Here is a 20,218-nt window from a genome sequence, read left to right as displayed (position 1 = left end):
CTCCAGGAAGATAATTTCACTACACACCCAGAATTTTATTCTGGCTGAGAAAAAGAGTTTACACAAGTGTTACATTTAGGTTTGGTGTTAGTTTACATTCCTGTTGTGCTATGAGGTGGTTTCCATGAGACAAATTGACGGCTGGGACACAGTCTTAACACTGAGGCCAGACCAGAGAGTACTCCTTCCTGCTCACTGCATGCAGGAAATGATACCCTCTTTGTTTTTCATGTTCCTTGCCAAAGTATGAATAATTAGTATTCTATTATGATTTTCTTTGCCTGGATCAATTAAAATATGTCCTTCTCGAAGATCAATTTTACTTTCCTAGTGAAAGTCTGTGTACAAAGTAGTGCCTGGATCCCTTGAAAATTCAGTTTCTTCCCACAGTTGTTTTTGATCCTGGTTTTGAAATCCTTTCATCCTACAGTCTGCTTTTGGTAAGCATTGTTCCACTGTCAAACTCAATATCTTCTCTGGTATCGAGCCCACATATGGACTGCTCACCAAAAAGAAATTTATTATTTAGATGAGTGAATGAACCCATATTTCTATACAGAAACCTTACACTGAATTAGTCTATTTTCCACTGACCTGTCCTCCAATGCAGAATTTGGTGTTCGTATCCTGTTCATAGTGATGTTTCACAACAGCACACTATAACTAAGTAAAGTATTTGTTCATTTTATGCTGTGTTGTTAATAAAACAAACCAAGAGTGGCTCTTTCTTGGAATGTGATTGTACTGTGGTAATGCTTTCCACAGGAAAATTCTCTTTGCAACTATAATAAAAATAGCCTATGGAGGGCAGCAAACTTCAGGCAATTACTAAGTTTCGTATAAAAGAGAATCTGAGAACCTGGATTTAATTTGACTGTTCAGTCTTTTAAGTTCTTTAGAAAGTAACTTTATTATATTTTATTATTTTATATTATCAAGGCAAGGCTTCATAATCAGTCTTTTTATACTGGATCTTTGTATGTCTAGGTGACACCAAATTGGTGATATGAAGTTGATGGGACATCACGAACCTCATGAAGTTTAATGAGGACAAATGCGAAGTCCTCTATCTAGGAGTGACCAGCCCTCTGGGACAATACTGACTGGGGGCTTTGCTGACTGTCTCTACTGGACAGGCTGAGTGATCCTGGTGGCAGTAGTTAAACAGGAACCAAAAGCCATTAATCTGGAGAAGACTGGGAGGGGATCTTATCAATGTATATAATAATCAAGAGGATGAAGCCAGGCTCTTCTTGGTGGTGCAGAGCAATAGGACAAGGGGCAACGGGCAGAAACTGTAACACAGGAATTCCACCTCAACATGAGGAAGTAATTCTTTACTGTGAGGGTGACTGAGCACTGCAACAGGTTGCCCAGAGAAGTTGTGGAGTCTCCTTCCCTGGAGTTATTCAGAAGTTATCTGGACACAATCCTGAATAACATGGTCTAGAGAACCCTGCAGGAGCAGAGAGGTTGGACCAGATGACCCACTGTGGTCCCTCCAACTTGACCCTTTATGTGATCCTGTGAACACAGAAAACTGATTATCAGGAAGGGATTGGGAAGTTATTATTTCCCTTTACATTATTCCCTGCACGTGGAATACAATGCCCACTTTCGGGGGTCTCCAGTAGAACAATCTTGATATGGAAAATTACTAATAAAGTGGAGTGACTTCTGTCGAGAGCACTAAGATGGTCATCAGCTGGAGCACTTGCCATGTGAGAGAGGCTGTGAGCCCCAGGGCTTCTTCAGCTGGAAGAAGGAGCAGTTTGCCAGTACTGAAAAGGAGCTTGCTGGGAAAACAGAGCCAGAATTTGTACTGATAGAAGGACAAAAAATTTTACCCTGAGGATAGTCAAGTCCAGAGAGGCTGTGGAATCTCCTTGCATAGAGGTTTATGAGACCTGAGTAGACAAAGCCTCAAGCTACCTGAATTTAAGAGTAGCCCTGCTCTGAGCAGGATATTATCCTAGATAACATCCAGAGATTCCTTCTAACCTGAATATTTCTAGGATTATGTGAAATAATATAAAATAATAAAATAATATTTAATTTCAGGGTTTATTTCCTCTCAGGTAGGGCTCTTTTCAATAACAAGAATAACCAGGAGTTCATAGGCTGAATTTTCAAGGTTTGTTGAGATAGAATCACAGAATCATTTAGTTTGGAAAAGACCTTTAAGATCATTGAGTCCAACCATTAACCCAGCACTGCCAGTCGACCACTAAACCATGTCTCTCAGTGCCGCATCTGCACGTTCTTAAATACCTCCAGGGATGGTGACAACTGATTCTCTGTAAGGAACATAACACAACCAGACTGATAGTTACTGTAGGTGGTCCCGAGTCTGGCAAACAGATGTTTCACTGAATGCAAGCACAACTCTCCTATAGAGCACCTGGATACAAAGACCTGATTTATGTTTGTTAATAACTTGCACTCCAGCTAGAATCTAGGATGCTTTATTAGATCGAGTTGATCAACTTTATAGTAAAATATAGTTAAGTGGAAAATTAAAAAAAAAACCACATTGCTTTACATAGAAAACTGTTTATAGAACCAGCACTTTACTTACCTGCTTTAAGTAAACTGTGTTCTTAAGTGCTGCTACTATTCAGCTAACTCACTCATCTGCCCATAAACAACTGCAAGGTTTCTAAAAAATACTCAAATTGTGCAAGTATGACAGTTTGTTTTTCTTTGCATACAGAAAAGAAAAAAAAAAAGCCACCACATTATTCTCTTTCCTTCAGCTTTCCCTGGACTAAACAAAAACGGAAGATGTAGAGCACTTAGCAGGACTGAACCTTTTTCATTCAGGACCAAGCTGGGAACACCTTACCTCAGTCACACTGCTAAAGAATGTCCCTTTGGGTATATGGAAAACTTTTAGCAGGCAGTTAAACTGTTACATAAAGTTCTCTGAAAAGCAAAACTGTGTTCAAATTTGGAAAATTAGTAAGTTGAATGAGTGGATATTCTAATGGCATGGGGATATGACTGAGTGTTATAGGTTATCCACTTATAAAGATGAGAAAGACAAAACATTAAACATGTACTTTTCTGTGTTTTTATTCTATTTTTGAAGACTGCAAAACAGAGTACGCAGCTTGTTGTACATTCTCCGGCTGTAAGCTTTGCTTCACAGACTCTGACTCTAGCACCATCGCCATGGCCATTAGCATGTAAACACACACCCCCCCAAACCAGCTTTGCTTCTTGTACCACTGCTCCTGTTTGGATACGGAACCTCTGTTAGCTGGTGCTGTACCCCAAAAGACAGCATCTACTTATTATCACAATCGAGCTCGTTCCCAGACAATCCAGGCTTTCACCTGAAATACAATTCCCTGAAATACATTGAGAGATGTTAAATGATGTCAACCCTCCTTAACTACTGTCCTCTCAGGACATAGCTTGCTTTGACAACTGTCTCCATCCCTCTGCACATTATCTGTGCAGATAACACGGTAGCAGTGGCTTTCCTACGGAGAACTTGGACATTTTTCAAAGGTGTGGTGATGTCAAATGAAAAAAAGGTCAAAAGTGTGTGTATTCTGGACGTATTAGAAATTACACAAACTTGGAACAGAAGGATATGATAGAGCAAACCATGAATGTTAGAAGAAAAAAGAGAAAGAAGAAAACTCCAAAAAGCCAAATTCAGCATATAATTTTTAATTGATTCCTCAGACAGCATGAAAGAAGGGAATACAAAACACCCACTGAAAGATAAGGAACCCTATCAATTAAAAGGGCCACTGTGGGGACCTGAGATTCAAGAATAGCAGATCATGGCCTGGTCATGTCTTTCTTTTAAAAAGCAGACCCCAAAGTTAAACTTTTTCTTGAAATTATGTTACACTGTGACAGATTTTTAAAATAAACCACAAAAAGTATGCAACTTTCCATGAAACAGAATTAAAAATTGTCCTTGAAATGTCCGTCTTCCTTTCTCATCATTAAAAGGATTAAAGTGTGTTTTCTGTTTTCAAATCCCTCATGACTTAGAGACCATACATTTGATTTGGTAAAATTGAACATTGCTCACAATACAAGTACCTGAAGTGGAAACAGAGTGAAGATGCAGCAGATTTACAGCTACACTCAATCTGGAAGGCATATAACCCAAATGGTATGTAAAAATAATGAAAGAAACATTTTCAGCAAACTTGTAAACATTCTCACAAAAGGATCAAAAATCTGAAATGAAGCTCTCTGTTGTGGCTTTGACTTCTCAGAGTTTGCTTGTCAAAGTCTGAAATTCTTTCTAAGTGTTTTATGCAAACGTGAAAAGCATAGCACAGGTCGTGAGAAAACAAGTATGGATTGTCTGTTCTTTTTTCCTTCATGACTCTTTTCTTTCGAAACAGGCATTGTTTGTCCTCCACATCCTGCAGTATTTTAGCTCAGGACAGACTAATCCCAACCATTAATTACCATGCAGTAATTGGATCTGCGTGAAGGAGTTTGGGTGTTCATTGCCTCCATGAAAGAGTGATTAATAATGCAAAGAAGATCAGAAAGTTACAGAAGTGTGGTTGTTGCTACTTCCCCCCGCTTGTTGACAGGACTGAGGGTTATGAGCACGCAAGAGGTGTTGTAAGTGGTGAGTGTGGCCTTGTGAGCTTGGTCGCTGCCATCCCTGGAAGCCCCCAAAGCCAGGCAGCCCAGAAGGCAGAGATGGGGCTGAAGTGGATGAATTTTATGAGATGGATGGCATCTTTCAGACTGTTTGATCTTTATGGGGTGCTGGGCTGCCCTGACCTGCTTCTGTTTGATTGGTGTAGTGAGGTGCTAGGCAATGTTCTCGCATAATTTAGTTGATTTGCTGGCCAAATAAGATGATAATTTTGCATCCTCTCTGCACTTATTTTTTGTAACACTTGCCTAATTGCTTTGTTTAACATACGTAATATCGCTAACAACTCCATGGCAAAATACTGAAGGGTCCAACTGTGGGCATCTGAAATCAGTCCGACTGAGTCACGCCAGCTCAAGAGGCAGCACTGGCACACTCCTCTCCACAATTTTCAGGACTCAACCTTAATATGTAAATGTAAATGGAGATGATTTCAGACCATTCCAGAAGTCCTCACATTCTATGATGTCTTTAAGCTGGGGATTTGAGTGCTCACATGTACTCAGTGTGCTATGTTCTTGAGATGAAACATGAAGCATATGTGCTGAATTACTAAAAATGCCAAAAGCTGTGCTGTAAGTAGAATGATTGCTGTAGCTTTAGTTTAGTTCCAAGCTCTCTGTTCTACAAAATGACCCACTGTCTCTGCGTGGGGTTGGCAACTATGATGCCCATTTACCAGTCACCTACAAGGGCCTTGCTAACATTACATCCTGGTTGGTCTCCGCAGCCACATGGAGAAGGTTCATCAGCACTGTGACATCTGTCCACGTCTTGAATACTGTGCGCAGTTTTGGGCACCAGAATATAAGAAACATATTAAACCATTAGAGAGCATGCAAAGGAGGACAATGAGGATGGTGAAGGGTCTGGAGGGGAAGCCGCATAAGGAGTGGCTGAGATCACTTGATCTGTTCAGCTCTGAGGAGAATGAGGGGAGGCCTCACTGCAGTCTGCAACATCCTTGTGAGGAGAAGAGGAGGGGCAGGCACTGATCTCTTCTCTGTGGTGACCAGTGACAGGACCCAAGGGAATGGCCTGAAGTTGTGTCGGGGAGGTTTAGGTTGGGTATTAGAAAAAGGTTCTTCCCCCAGAGGGTAGTTGGGCACTGGAACAGGCTCCCCAGGGAAGTGGAAGCCTGACAGAGTTCAAGAAGTGTTTGTACGATACTCTCAGGCACATGGTGTGACCCTTGGGGATGATCCTGTGTGGGATCAGGAGTTGGACATCGATGATCCTTGTGGGTCCCTTCCAACTCGGAATATTCTGTGATTCTGTGTCCTCAGTTGTGGGATTCTCTTAATTTCAATGATGCTAACAGGTTGTTAGAGCAGCACAGACCAACCAGTCTTCCCTCGCCAGCCTGGATGGAGCTGGGGACCGGCATATCCCCCATAACCAACCCTCTCGATGGGAACACGCCCTGCTCGCGGTGCCCCCGATGGCGGGCCTTGTGTCCCGCCCGGGGACTACAACTCCCGGCATGCAGCGCAGCCCGACCGCCCTCCGCCCCGCCCGTACTACATCTCCCGGCGTGCGGCGGCGCGCGGGGCCTGCCGGGCCGGGCCGGGCCGTTGCACGTGGTGCCCTGCCCGCGGCCGGGGAGGCGCCGCGGTTTGCGACGTTGGTTTGCGGCAGCGCGGCGGGCGCGGCCCCGAGAGTCCGCCCGGGCAGCGGCACCGGCGGAGCCGCGGAGCGGGACAGGCGGGGGAGGAGGGAAGGAGCGCCAGGGCTCGGGGCGCGGAGCGAAGGGAGCAGCCCCGCCGCTGAATGTTCCGCGGGGCGACGCGGGGGCCTCCTCCTCCTTCTCCTGCTGCTGCTGCCGCCGCCCGGTGTGCGCGGCGGGGCGGGGCGCGGCTGCCGGGGGTGGCGGCGGCGGGTCACGGCGGGCGCCCAAGATGGACTATGATTTCAAGGTGAAGCTGACCGGGGAGCGCGAGCGGGTGGAGGACCTGTTCGAGTACGAGGGCTGCAAGGTGGGCAGGGGCACCTACGGGCACGTCTACAAAGCCAAGCGCAAGGACGGGTGAGTAAGTGGGAGAGGGGGCGAGGAGCGCGGCTCCCCACACCCCCGGGCCCCGGCCCGTCCGTGCCCTCCCGCCCCGGGCCGCGTCCTGTGTGCTTCCCCCCATGTGCCCCCCGCCCCCCGGGTTATGCCGCCCTTTCCCCGGCCCTGTCCGATCCCTGCCCGGGAACCCCGCGCTATCCCGGCCGGACGGTGCCTGGCTCCCTTGGGTCACTCCGGGCGTCCGCAGCCCCTCAGCGCGGTGACGGGGTCTGCTTGCAGCACGGGTGGATTTGGGGAGAAAGATTTTTGTGGCCGAGGAAAACCGTTCGCTTAATGGGTTTTCATTGTGAGTAAATGAGTGGCGGCTTACACTGTTAAGCCTGACTACCGGCTCCATAGAACGTTTTTTTTTTTGTTTGTTTGTTTTGCTGTTTCTTTTTCTTTAAACAATGCTGGTTTTTATGATTTATTACTTGTAGTCACCATTTTGGGTCTTCTTGCTGGCAGCTTCGGAAGCCAAAGTCTGCTCGTGCTTTTGGAGGCTTTAGAATGCTTTAAATCATCCTTTGTGCATGACCAGTTCTCGGTGCAGACCTGAGTAAATTATTTTTCTTGGCATAAACGTTTTCAAGAAAGACCTGGCAAACTGTCATTTAGGTTTCCGTCGTCCGTGACATGGCATCACTTGCTGAACGGCGGAACAATAGGAAGTAGGGAGTAGGAGAAACAGGAGAAGTACGGGCTGTTCCTGTAGAAGGTTCCTAAATTTTAAATTACGTTCATTCTTTCTGTTACAGTCTCATTGCAGTGGTGCTCCGTATGCTGTCATTGAAATAAGGTGTATTTTAAAACTCTGGGTCTTATTTTTACATTCCATAAATAAAAAAAATACTTTTAAAGTAGGCAGTGGTCAGTCATGGCCAAAATATGATCCAATCGTGTTTACATAAGCTTTAGTTCTAGAAAGAAATGCTTTAGCCATTACCTATAGAATGATTGTAATGTGACTGATTGCACCTTATCTTGTCTGTGTCTTAAAGAGGTTGATATTAATTGCAGCACAGTTACTTCAGCATGAATTTTGTTTAGTGGTATGAGTCAGGTAGCTACTTTTTTATACACCTCTTATATATACACCTTATATATACACCTTTTATACACCTCCTTTAAACTGTTCATAGGAGAAGTTCTCAACTTGCCCAAATTCTTTTGCTTCTGGGAGGCTAAGAGGAAAAATTCAGTTGTGACTGTGATAAGCTATTACCTCAAGTCTCCTCACATGCAGGTACTAATTTTGCTGGTACAGCTAGCCCTGGTTTCTGTGCTGATAAGGAGATCCGTAATATGAAAAATAGACTGAGGTACTGAAAGATACGGCCACATTTCTAATGTTCGTGTCAGGCTCTTTCCGGCTGTTCGGCGTGGTGGACTGCCACTATGTGTAGGAAATACTGCTGAAGCACATAATCAGACATAATTCTGGTGAAACTATCAGTATGCTTCATGTTGTTTGGGAGAAGGTGTTTAGAGTTGCTGGTGGTAGTGCCATTTTGAGAAATTTCAGAAAAAAAAAAGGAATTGTTTGCTTTAAAAATGGGTAGTTACTCAAAGGTGGCTTTATCGTAGGATGTCTATGATTTTAAATCTTCTCTTGTTGGTGAGTGGGGAAATCAAGGCATGGTATTTGAATAAAGTTACAAAAAAAAAAAAAGGTGAGCAACATGTATTGTCTCCATTTTATTTTGCCTTATTGTTCATTTAGTGCCTCATTTACAATCCCTTTCCCTGATACTTCTCATTTGCCTTTCTGATTCTGAAAACTTTTTCTTTTAAGTATGCTGTGTAATTGCCCTTGGACAGTCACTAAAATTTGTAAAACAGAAACATCCATAGATGCATTTGCAGCTTGTGATATACTTGTACATATGTGATCTCAAATTATAAGGGTGGAATTAGGATTGAAGTTGAAGGTTTCATTTACATACCTTTAACTAAAGGGAATCAATTAAATTGGTGAAGCAAATGTGAAATAACAGTTTTCCTGAAGCTATGGTAATATATAGATGGATGTTATGTCTTTCAGCAGAGAGTATCTGAAACAGATTTCAATGTTTGCATGTTGTTACATGCAAATATTGAAAAAATATTTTCTCGTTGTAGTATTCCTCGAATGTTAAGTAGTGATCAATCAATAACCCATTTTTAATTGTTTCTAATATCTATACAGCTCAAACCTTCTTTTTTATATTTCCCTTGAGCTTACAAGTGTGCTTTCAACTTTGTTACATGGTTCTAATTCTTTCTTTAAATAGCACAAATATTTCAAGTCTTTTGATACACAGTGTAATTTTTAGAGTACTTTGAAGAGCAGGCTGCAGGACTGCAAATATTTTGTTAACAATATTGATACAGCTTTTCCTTAAATGACATCTTTTACTATGGATGTCTAATGAATAGAAGGAACACAGAAAAGAAGTAAATTTTAGGAATTCAGTTTGTGCAGATGTGTATTCTAAAGCCCTTCGTGATAAAAATACAATTCAAGAGTACTAGGAGCAGTGTCTGTAGTACGACTGCAGTCTTCACCTCCTTTTTTTTATTTTATTGCTTTTACAGCTGCCTCTGAGGTGCAGTATGGCAATTGAAAACTAGATAGCAACTGTGTGTCCTAATTGTAGGAAGTTAATTGTATGCCATTGGATCGACACAGAAACGTTTTGGAGGATGGTCCTATAGGAATCTTGATGGAGTGAGAATCCTTCTAATGAGTGCAAAGTACGTACTCTAATGACCCAGTGACAGTGTAACCTGGATTTCATGCCTTGCTCCAGCAGAAAAGCCTTGAAGTGCCCTTTGGCATAAGGTGAGGGTTGGGGTCTCACCTGGTCTTTCTTGAGAATCACCAGGTAGAGCTCCATGGGGGTTCCTCACATATTAGCTGCCAAACTTGACTCAGCTGAACGCTGAATCAGCCGAGTGTCAGGCATCACAACTGAGCTCTACTTAGTGCATTGCCTGCAGGAAAATTGTATTCTCAAGTTTTTATTTTAATCCTTCTTATTTTAAGTCTGTGGTCTCTGTGGTTGCATCTTCCTGGCTTTTTATGAGTGGTGCTGTCTTTTTCATCAGCGCAGTACCTGCAGTGGGCTCTAAAACCTGCTTAGAACAAACTCTGTGAATTCATGGGCTTTAATTTTATAGCAGAAAGGTATACAAGAAGGCAATCGACTCTAAAGGCAGACACTGAGATTGCAGGCATGGTGTGTTGAACATCAGTCTTCAGATAAAGTAACTGTTGCTTGTCTCTCGTGGTGGTAGGATAGTTTACCTTTTTTTTTTTTTTGTCCAGAAAATGTCAGTTATTTCCTGCATAAAGGCTGCTTAGCATGCCATTTGGGTGCTCCCTCAGGACCATTGCTGAACCCGGATATTAAACCTACCTATTTGAGTCATGCTGGACTTGGAAAACATACCAGCAATTTTTGATTAGTGGACTAACATACACATTTTTATTTATCTATTTATTTTTTTTTATTGACTAGATAAAGGACCTTTAAAGCTCACTAGAAGCCAAATGCCAGGTATGGGCAGACTGAGGTGGCAGGACACTTGGGGCTGCTTGTGCAAGCCTGGTGGCCCAGCTTGGGCAGCACACCAGGTACATGCTCTCCTGGAACTGGAACCGTGTGCTGAGTGTGTGATAACGTCACAGTGGTGCTCAGTTTTAATGGGATTGATCTTGCACTGCTTTCTTCTCTCTCCTCTCCCTTCAGTTTTTATGATACAGTGACAGAAATCTGAGAGAGAGACCTATTCTGTGGAGCAAGGCTGTCTGTTTCAGTGGCCCTTTGGAGTGTTTCCAAATACTCATTTTTCCTGTTTATCGGATGTGGTTTGGATGAGAATAAGAAACTCTTGAATGTCACTGTTAGGCTGCATCTCACTTTTTAATTATGACAGCAAAAAAATTATATAATTGAAAGTATTGAACTGTAACATCCTCTAGTGCTCTATTGAAGGCTTTTCGTAGTCTGGGAAAGACGCTTAAGTTGTGAGACTGGTGGGGAACCAACAGTAAGCAAACTAGTGCTCTCCCAGTCACTCTCAAACTCTCAAGAACTGAGAAGTGATCTTGGTCCCAAACACCAGTGGAATTGGAGATTTTTTTTTTATATTTCAGCTATTACAGTTCTGTGTTGAAAGCATTGCTATAGGTGAGGGGAACAGATTCTTTCATTTGAACATACTGACGCATTGTAATTGACATTATGAAAATATGTTTATGTGCTGGACTGGCACGCTTGGAACAATCAAATCTAATCTACCTTTTTTTTTTAACTTTGAGGGTCTGTATGAGTTGTAAAAAAGCCAGAATGGTGGAAAAGTAGATGTCCAATAAATTACTGGGTTACTTATTTTCTAATATAACATGTCGTAGTTTCTACTTACCAGTTAAAAGGATATTGCAAGAATGATGATTATCTCTTAAAAACTTTTGTATAAAGAGAAACTTTGAGGAAAAAGAGATGGGGAGTATTTATCTTTGAAAAAATAGAAGGCAGAATGTGTTTAAGTTAGAGAAAATAACGAATGGATTGGCTAATGTACAAGAAATTTGTGCTGTTCTTGTTTCACAGCATTTGAAGAGTGGGGACGTGGAATTTTTTTGAAAATAATAAGGAAATATTTTAATGCAGTGTAGATAAACTGTGTGACCTGTTGTCAAAGGAAAAAGATAAGAGCTTAGTGTCTGTTCTGAAATGTTATCAGAACCAGTCACTTCTGCCTAACTGTTGTAACACACTGAATGTTCTTCTGCTGTAGAAGTTAAGCTCTTCAGTTAGAGATCAAGCCAAGCTCTGCAATGCATGCAGAAAAGCCCACTTTGGTTTATTTAAGTAATTCTGAGTTTTTGATGTCTTTTTGTTTTGTGTTGTTTAAACACTTCAAAACACTTCATAAGGTTGTTAGTAGATTAGTTGCAGTTTGTCTTGTGTTTGTGGGTATGTATTGATGGAGTTACATCAAATAATATTGTTTTGTCAAGGTTTATATCAAACTGATTTTTAATGAGAGTTTCATTGAGTTTGGGAGTGCTGCAGGTAGTTGTAATGAGTCAAAATTTTTCTTGGCAAGAAGGGAATCAGCAGGACTGGACTTGGAACTTCTTGATTAGTTCTGTATCGAGCTTTTACAGGAGTTGTATTATGAAGTTCATGCTGTTAGTTTTTTCTATCAACTTCCAAAAACTCTTGTCTTCTCTTAATTTAGTAGACATGAGATGGTAACTTTTATGCTTTTATGGTTGTGGTTGTTTTGTTTTGGTTTTTTGTTTGTTTGTTTTTGTTGGCTGAATATTTGTGTGTTGATTTTAACTGTTTTGACCTGAAGCAGTTGGTGGAGATTACAGACAGGTGGTGAGAGCCACAGAGCCAGCATGCAAGTCTTTGGCTTCTGACTCCTGTCAACAATAGTGTGGAATTTCTAAATGCCACAGACTTTATTTATGTATGTAATATGTGCTATTATCTTCTTAGAATATATGCCCTGAGTCTCTTTTGGATCCTTCACCATAGTAGTTAGAAAGTTCCCAATTAAACTATATCTACATAATGAGGTAGGCATGCTGTATTGCACCAAGTCTTGTGCTCTTAAATACTTATGGTAAACCACTCTTTTAGCTGTCTTCCATCTGCTTCCTTCCCTTCTCACCTGGTTGGTTGGCTCCAGGCTTTATAGGTTTTTAAGGTCATGTGGATGAGTGAGTCCTTCGGTGGCCCTTGGACTTTATTTGGTGTGATCTTATCTTGTCACAGATGTGTTGATTTATTTGCATACCCTGCAGCAAAGATGAGTTAGTGTTTCATTTATACCTGAAGCCTATGACAAGTGCCAATGGGAGGGCATGAGAGCAGTGTTGCAAAACAACAAAGAAAAACACCAAAGATCTCTACGTAGTTTTATTCTGGATTTATAAATTACAATAATATATGTAAATAATGGGGGCATGTACTGCTGTACTTGATTTCTCATGAGGGAACAGGGCTGATTTGAGAGTGCTGATTATACAGAAGGTGCATGTCATGAGAGAGCACTGCTTTCAGCCAAGTGTCAGTGAGGTAATATATTCACTCTAGATCTTGAGTATTCTTTGATTTTTCTGTTTTGAAAGTCTTTCTGAAGTTTATTGTTCAACCACAAAACAACAATGTCCTTTATTATCATTGGAATCTGAAGAGCTGTAATTTGCTGACTACTGTAGCAGAAACTGAAACATTTCTTTATTCTTAAGGCTAGACTTTTAGTCTTGCTGGAATGTGAAAACTACAGTGGAAACATGACGAAAGTAGAGTGACTTGGGTTTGTGTATGGCAAGGTTGTATGCAACAACAGCCGACATAGTGATATGCACTTCTCAAGACTTTCAAGTTACAACCCAGGTGTGTCCATTTTGGCATTGAAAGGTGGTTGTTTTGCCACTGTATCAAAGTGGTTGTAAAAATCTGACTCTTTATTCAACTTTACTGCTTAAAAGCCATTCCTTGGTGTGCCTGAAATACCAATAGAAGCAGATAATTTTGAATGGCCAGTTAATACTGAGGTGCTTCCATTTTGACAGAATAATTTGCATTAGCCAAGTAGCACGACAGTGAAAAGCAGGACATTAATTGCAAAGATCTGTGTAGCAGGACCTTCTAAGCAAAGTACTGGGAGTTTTGTTTTTTTTCTTCACCTTGTTCACCTATCAGCTTTCTTTGGAACAGAATTCTTTCTTTCTGCTATGGATCCTTATTATTGTCATTAAGGACTGAGATGCTGTAGTTAGATGAGGACATGAGGCAGTGCACAGGCTGCTGGTGTGGATTGTCTTCCCATCTCTGCTGTGGTTAATACTGTTAGGTGCAGCTGCAGTTCCAGAAGGGTGTAGTTGCCTTTCACTTTCTTTTGTTTGGATTTAAACATAAAACTAGTAAGAAGTGGAAAGCAGGATGGTGAGTGCTAGTCCTGACAACTGGCAGCTAGCAGAAATGCTGGGCTACAGCCTTAAAAGGAGACAGCTCGTGCACCTTATAGAATCTCCTTTGTTTTGTGTTGACTAAGAGTAAAGAGTACTGTCTTTAGTCTTTACTATTTGCCTGGTGTGCTGGTTTTTTGTCTTAGAATAAAATGTTTTGCCATGTCTGTATTTTTGCCATACAGTCTTTCAAGCTTGCCTCTTGTTCTTAATTGCAGAGGATAATCCTTTCATTTTGAAGTGTGATGTTAATCTGAATTTTTCTACAAGAGTCTGTAGTAGGGGCGATAGGTGAACTTCTCTGGCTTCCTTCCATGACTGCCTTGGAAGCATGGAAGCAGAAGTGTGGTAGTTACTTGTTGCAGTGCTACTGATGCAGAGTAGTGCTGGTTGGGGGTGGGTGAAGAGAGGGTCATAAATAATTGTATGATCTTGTAGTGTCTTCTGCTTGGGGAATATTAAAAAATGATTAAAATTTTTTAAGCGATAATGGCATTGGTCGCAGACAGACAATTGAAGTTTCCCAGAGAATAATTTTACCCTCTAGACTTCTACATATGTAAGAAAACTCCCTATTTATCTTAGAGGCATTTAGGTTGGAAAATATCTTTATGATCATAAAGTCCAACTGTTTACCCAGGACTGTGGAGCCTAATGCCATCCTAGTTTTTGCACACATTTAGCTAGTATGTAACTGAATATGAAAAGAATAAATTGGAAATGGCTGGTAAACATGAATGACTGCGGAATGTTTGCCCTTCTGAAATGATGTGTATATACATAGCATCCAACTGAAAGCCATTTGTAGGGGAGAGTTGATGCTTGTGTTTGTTTTGATTTCATTGTCTCTCCTTTTCTACATGCTAAAAATGGGCTCTTACACGTGTACTGGGTTTTTTTTTTGGTAAGCAAGAGGGTTTTTTGGTAGACTGCTGCAGTACACTAGAAGCTATTGTGTTACTTTCTTCACCTCATCTTGGAGAATAGTTTCTTTGGGGTTTTCTTATCTGGTTTATGTCCCCAAACTTGAAAAATTGATGAGGAACTTTGGGAGAGACTGTTCCATTTCCTTGCCTATAACCATGAAGGTTGCATGCAGTCATGAACGATGCCCAAGAGAGTGGACTTGGGGTAACATTATGCAGTAGAAGTGATGGAGGTGAAAGGGAAACATGGCTATCCATAGATACCAGAATGCCTAGTGGAGTCCTGGAAACCATGTACTGCACTGTCTGGTTCTGGGACAACAGTGCAGAACATGTGCATTTGTTGGGTGCACTGAAAAAATACATTGTGAAGGAAGAGGAGATGAACCTGGAACTCAACTGCCCTTCACGGGAAGGTGAGAGAAGCAGTGGAGGTGGCTGTGAGGCTCTGCAGCATTCAGCAGCTCAGAGCTTGGGCATCGTATCTTCATGGGAAAGCTCCTGTTTGTACAGCTGTACCAGGTCCAGACTATGACAGTGCATTTCTCTTTGTGTTAACAAACAGGCTGGAGACAGGAAGAAAAGTGATAGAGTTAAAACTTTCCTGGAGCTGAAATCAGTGGTTGGTGTAGAGTAGGACTGGGTGTCTGTCTTAGAGAATGAGTAGGGTGGGAGAGGTGAGTCAGTCCTGGGAGTCTCCTGGACCAGGATGGCAGATCTTGCAGCTCTTGTTTTCAGCACTGAGTTTCTAGAATCCAGGTAGAAATTATGGAAAAAATTCTAGACTTGACCTGGAAGGAGCCCCTTATGTCTGAAAGCAGAAATAAAATAGTAGCATTAAAGTAGGATCTAATTTTGTAATTTTGTGCATTTGAAGAAAAGTGTTTACAGAATAAAAGTTGAGGTAGATAAGCAAGGAAGGGGGAAATACACACAGCGCAGGTAATTTGCAATGCAGTAGCAGTTCTTTAGTGAAAAGCAGATTTTGAGAAAGTGTTTCCTCATATCTGATAATGGTTTTTTGGGGGGGGGGGGATTTTTAACCAAAAAACCCCCAACAACCCAAGGGGTGGCATCTCCCTTGCTTTCAGGGATGAGTGTGATGAGGCTCTAACACCTCTCATACTTCTGTAGGACCTTTGCTGGCCTTTGCAGATTCTAAAAAAATAACAGATGTATTTCCTAGCCTTTTTGCTGATTTTAAGCAAAATTGTTTGTGGTCTCTGCATGCGATAATGGTTCTGTGGAAAATACAGCTTTTAAGTATTTCTCCAAAACCATCAGAAGTCTCTTAAGCATAAGGAAAAAAAAAAAAGGAATCTTAATTTTATAGCTCTACATACTAATAACATCTGTATTTCTGAAACCCAAAGAATTCTGTGTCTGTACAGAGTCCCTCCATAAAGGGATCTGAGGTACTAGCTACTTTTAAGATACTGGAAAATTGATGATGGACTTCCAGCCTTGCTGTCTTAAATTTACATAGACCGCGCTGGTTCTGATTGCATCTTTTGGTAGTTTGCACAGTAGTAACGTGAGTGATGACATTTATGAAACCTGATGTATTTGTTCTCCTCCCCAAGGGTGTTTGCTTTATTGTGGAATTATCCACTGTCTAAATGCAAATTCAGATTGAAAGTATGCTTGCAGCTAGGGCTGTTTCCTAGGATGAGGTAAGTGATGTGTTGTACGGAAGTAATAATCTGCATGTCTTCTACCAGTCTGCTGCTGTGAAGAATCTTAGATTTCTTCAGCTCAAATGATTTGAGGTTAAAATGTTTTGCTTTCTGGGTATGTGTTGGGGAAAGAGGAACTTCCAGATCTTAAACATTTGAAATATGACAAAAGGGCCCATGCTAAAGGGATGTATTCAGAATTCTCAATTTGAAACTGAGTAAGAATATGAAGATTGTTTAATCACTATGTAACTAGCTCACTTTTTTAATGCTTGTTTAAAATATTAACAAAGTCAGTAGGTTTGTAATATTATAAAATACTTAAGAGTTCTGTATTGTGACTTTAGGTAGATGATGATAACAGTTCATCCTCATCTGTTGTTTTAAGTCTTGGAAATGTTCTTTAAGGTTCAATACAGCTAAAATGTGGCAAAGTAAAGTAATGAAGCCGAGGCAGGAGCATCAAGATACTTAACTTTGCTGCTAATAAAAGGCTTGCTTTCTTTGTGGTAACCTTCTCCTGTAAAGTGGTCTTGAGTCTGGAGTACAGAAGCCTGTCTTGTGTGAACGAATGGGAATAAAGTTTCAGTTTCAGGCTTCATCCCACCAGTGCTTTAACTCTCATGTGCCTCTCCCCCCAGTGTCCCCCATCTTTTCTTTGGGATCTTGGCACGTAATGCTGTGTGTAATGCTGTGTGTTACTGCTACGTGTGGGCTGATAACCATTCAGGAGGGTTTTGTGTTCTGGCCGAATAGCCTGCTGTTCTCTCTTGTCTCCTCCAAGGCTCAACAAATGGTTTCTGAGACCTTGTCAAGCCCCATAATAGCACATTTGGGATTACAGCATAGCTTTATTCATAGTTACAATTTTTTGTTAGGTATGAGCCTACTTGTGAATGAGTTGCTAACTTCTGTGTATTGTAGGTTTCCCATTTGAGAAATAGCTGTTTGAATTCAGAAGGTCTTTTCCAACCCAATGATTTTACGAATAAAGGTATTGGATTTTGCACAGAAGTATATGAAGTCCTTAGTAGCTTATATAGGAAAGGTAATGGATAGATAATTTAATATTCTGCCTTTTCTTTTTTTTATGGAATTCTACTGATGTTGCCCTGTTGCGTGTTTTTTTGCACATCCTAATAGAAGACTGACTTAAGCACAGGAATATTGGGATGCCAAAGAGTCCTTGTACAATTATACGTATTGTTCAAGCAGAAAGATACTACTATTGAGGCAAAGCATATTGTGCAGTCAGTTCAGAATTTGCAGGAAAAGAACTATAAGTCAGAATTAAAGCTCCAGATATTTCTTTTTAAAGGACAAAATGTTCAAGAGAACATAGTGATTTTTCTCAACTACAGATGATAGCCTAAACATCCAAAATTAAAATTATCCTTGAAAAGATTCACATGTTTTTCGAACAGGGAAGAACACAACTAAAGGTCACTGAAACAATCTGCCTGTTTTTCTGGGAAAGCTCTCTGATGTGTGCTTGTAACACCTTGCATACAAGATGTTGACATTTGAATAAAGGACACTTGAGAGTTGCTCTAAAAAAGAAGACTCAATTTATTACTATCTGTGTGAATAATACATGCAGCTGAGAACCTGGAATACAAAAGGATCTGAGTTGCAGCAATCCCTTGATTCCACTTTGTGTTTCTGGCCATGATGTGTTTTCTGTGAGAGGCATAGCCTTACCCTGTGAGCTGGGAGCCTTAGCTGCAGGTGTACTTCCAATTACAGCTTGCATTCAGATGATGGATAATCCCACAATGAAGCCTTGGAAAGTCAGGTTTCAGCAGCTCTGCTGTTCTCACGGAACTACTGTGCCAAGATATGGAGCTCAACAAAAGCTACTGGGGCAAGCTTTATCTAGGTGAACTTCAAGACAGCAAGGCAGCAAATTTGTCCCTGAGTGTAATTTGAATCTTATCTAACTTTTTGGACTTGAACAGCTTGGCGTTCAAAATCTCTCATTTCCTTTTGGGTGAACTTCAATCCTGTTTAAGCAGGGTTGAACAAAACAACCCTTCACAAGTAAATGTGCTAACAGTGCCATTCACTGTTATGTTGGTTCGATTTTATAAAAGCTCAACTGGAAGCTTATGTGACTCTGCCAGATGAGTGTCAAATACCAAAAGACTCAAAAAAAAGACTAGCTATTGCAACATGGAAAGCTCTGTGTGTAAAATGTAAGGAGGAAATATCATTAAGACTGCATTTACATCTACCTGATTAGTTTGCCTGTGCTGTGTCGGATCAGCAGATCAGCAAGGCTACAAAGCAGAAAATACATCAATGAACAACTCGTTAGCCTCATTTCATTTAGGTGGGTGCTTTCTGTCAGGGAGGGATGCCAAGACAAAACTTTGTGGTAGTGAGTAGTTAGTGAAACAGCTAGTCAAGGCACGCACAGAGGGAGAATCGACTTGGGACTTGGACTTGGCTTACAGCAGGATGAAAGAGCAGATTCAAAAGGGTATTACTGAGGACTGTGGGTGACAAACATGGTTTGTTCTTTGCTGCTGAAGGATCCTGAATCTATACAAGGTTAAAAAATTTGCGTGAAGTACCACTTTGGTTAGAAAATAAGGGAGGTGATGATAGGAGGAGGTGGCCTCTTAAAGCTGAAAAAGAGCCAAGAAGGTGAAATGTTGCAAACAGCCTGGGAATCACTTCTGAAGCTTTGCTGGGCTTTTAGTGAGTGAGAGTGAGTGAGTATGCACTGTAAACACATCAATTAAAAAAATCTGACATGCTGAAATCTTAAAATAAAGGAAGCCCCTGGGAGTGAGGATATGTTCTCTGAAAAATGAATATGAATGATGAATAAAGAAATAGAAGGTAAGTGATTGTAGGCTAAGTGTAAAACTGTAATATGAGAGCCTCCTTGGCAACCCCCTTCTACCCCAGCCCTCAAAAACATGCGGAAGCTCCCTCCACCTTGAGACAGTACTTGAGAATAGCATGAAATTAATATTTTTTTCCCTCCATCTTTTCCGATACATCAGTCCTGCAGTGCTGTCTGTAGAATCAAGGCACCACTGAGCGATAAAAGGAATGTTTATAGAAGATGAAAGGACAGCAAGAGAAAAGCTGTTACTTTGTCCATGCATTGTGAAAGAATTTAAAAGACTGGAGGTGAAGGCATTCACTGGGGGATCTGACTCAAACTACAGGGTTTGGGAAAAGGCCTGTTTGAATAAACTGAAGAGCAGTCAGTTGTCAAGGTGAGATGTGTTTGCACATCTGAAGGAGCAAACTTCTAACCAGAAAGCGTAACCGTGTGCTTTAAATTGACCCAGTTAGGAAAGACTGGAAAGGGGCAGTGGTGAGATCAGCTTTTAAAAGGACTTTTTGGAAGAGTGAAAACTACTAACTGGTAAGGTGAACCAAGAGCAGAGATAGTGGACACATGAAAAGTGCTGAGATGAAGAGACAACAGCCTTAAAAAACACATTCAGCACTTCATAAGTCTATTAATATCCATCAGTGGAGGTTGCGGCAATGCAGTTGATGTAATCTAGCTAGATTTCCAAAAGACATTCTGTTAAGTCAGCTACCAAAGACTTAAGCTGAACTTAGAGGCAGTCCTCCTCTGGATGGAGAAGCTAGAGATGTGAATTAATGGTGAGAGGTCATTAGTGGTGTCTCTCAGGAATCTATGCTGCTCAGAAGTTTTGTTTGGAAATCACTTGTCATAAATAGTTGGGAAGCAGCTTTGCTGATGAGTGAGTGTTACTTGGGATAGTGAAGGCAAGGACTGATCATGAAGGCTTGGTCCTCATGATATTGATCACAAAGTCTTCCTCCAATAACATGTCATACCCCATGTGGAGGGATTTGGGAAAATGGTCCTTTCTTTATATGCACACAACTGTAGTCTCTGAGTTTTTTATTACTTTTTAAGAAAAAGTAATCTTTTTAAGAAAAAGATTGTGGAGT

General features: G+C 41.2%; 1 protein-coding gene across 3 annotated transcripts in view; it reads left to right on the top strand.

The window, feature by feature from the left end:
- Positions 1-6,249: 6,249 nt before the first annotated feature.
- The window catches only part of CDK8 (cyclin dependent kinase 8), a 73,251-nt gene continuing 59,282 nt past the window's right edge, over positions 6,250-20,218 (top strand). For all 3 annotated transcript variants that reach the window (XM_039386840.1, XM_027727156.2, XM_027727155.2), the window contains exon 1: positions 6,250-6,671. In XM_039386840.1, the coding sequence (XP_039242774.1) occupies positions 6,544-6,671 (128 nt within the window). In that variant the 5' untranslated portion in view covers positions 6,250-6,543. The remainder of the gene's footprint in view (positions 6,672-20,218) is intronic.

The sequence above is a fragment of the Pipra filicauda genome, unplaced genomic scaffold (assembly GCF_003945595.2).
Source record: "Pipra filicauda isolate LSUMZ 115617 unplaced genomic scaffold, ASM394559v2 scaffold50_size3627746_pilon, whole genome shotgun sequence".
Classification (NCBI taxonomy): Eukaryota; Metazoa; Chordata; class Aves; order Passeriformes; family Pipridae; genus Pipra; species Pipra filicauda.
This window is presented reverse-complemented; position numbering and strand designations above follow the sequence as displayed.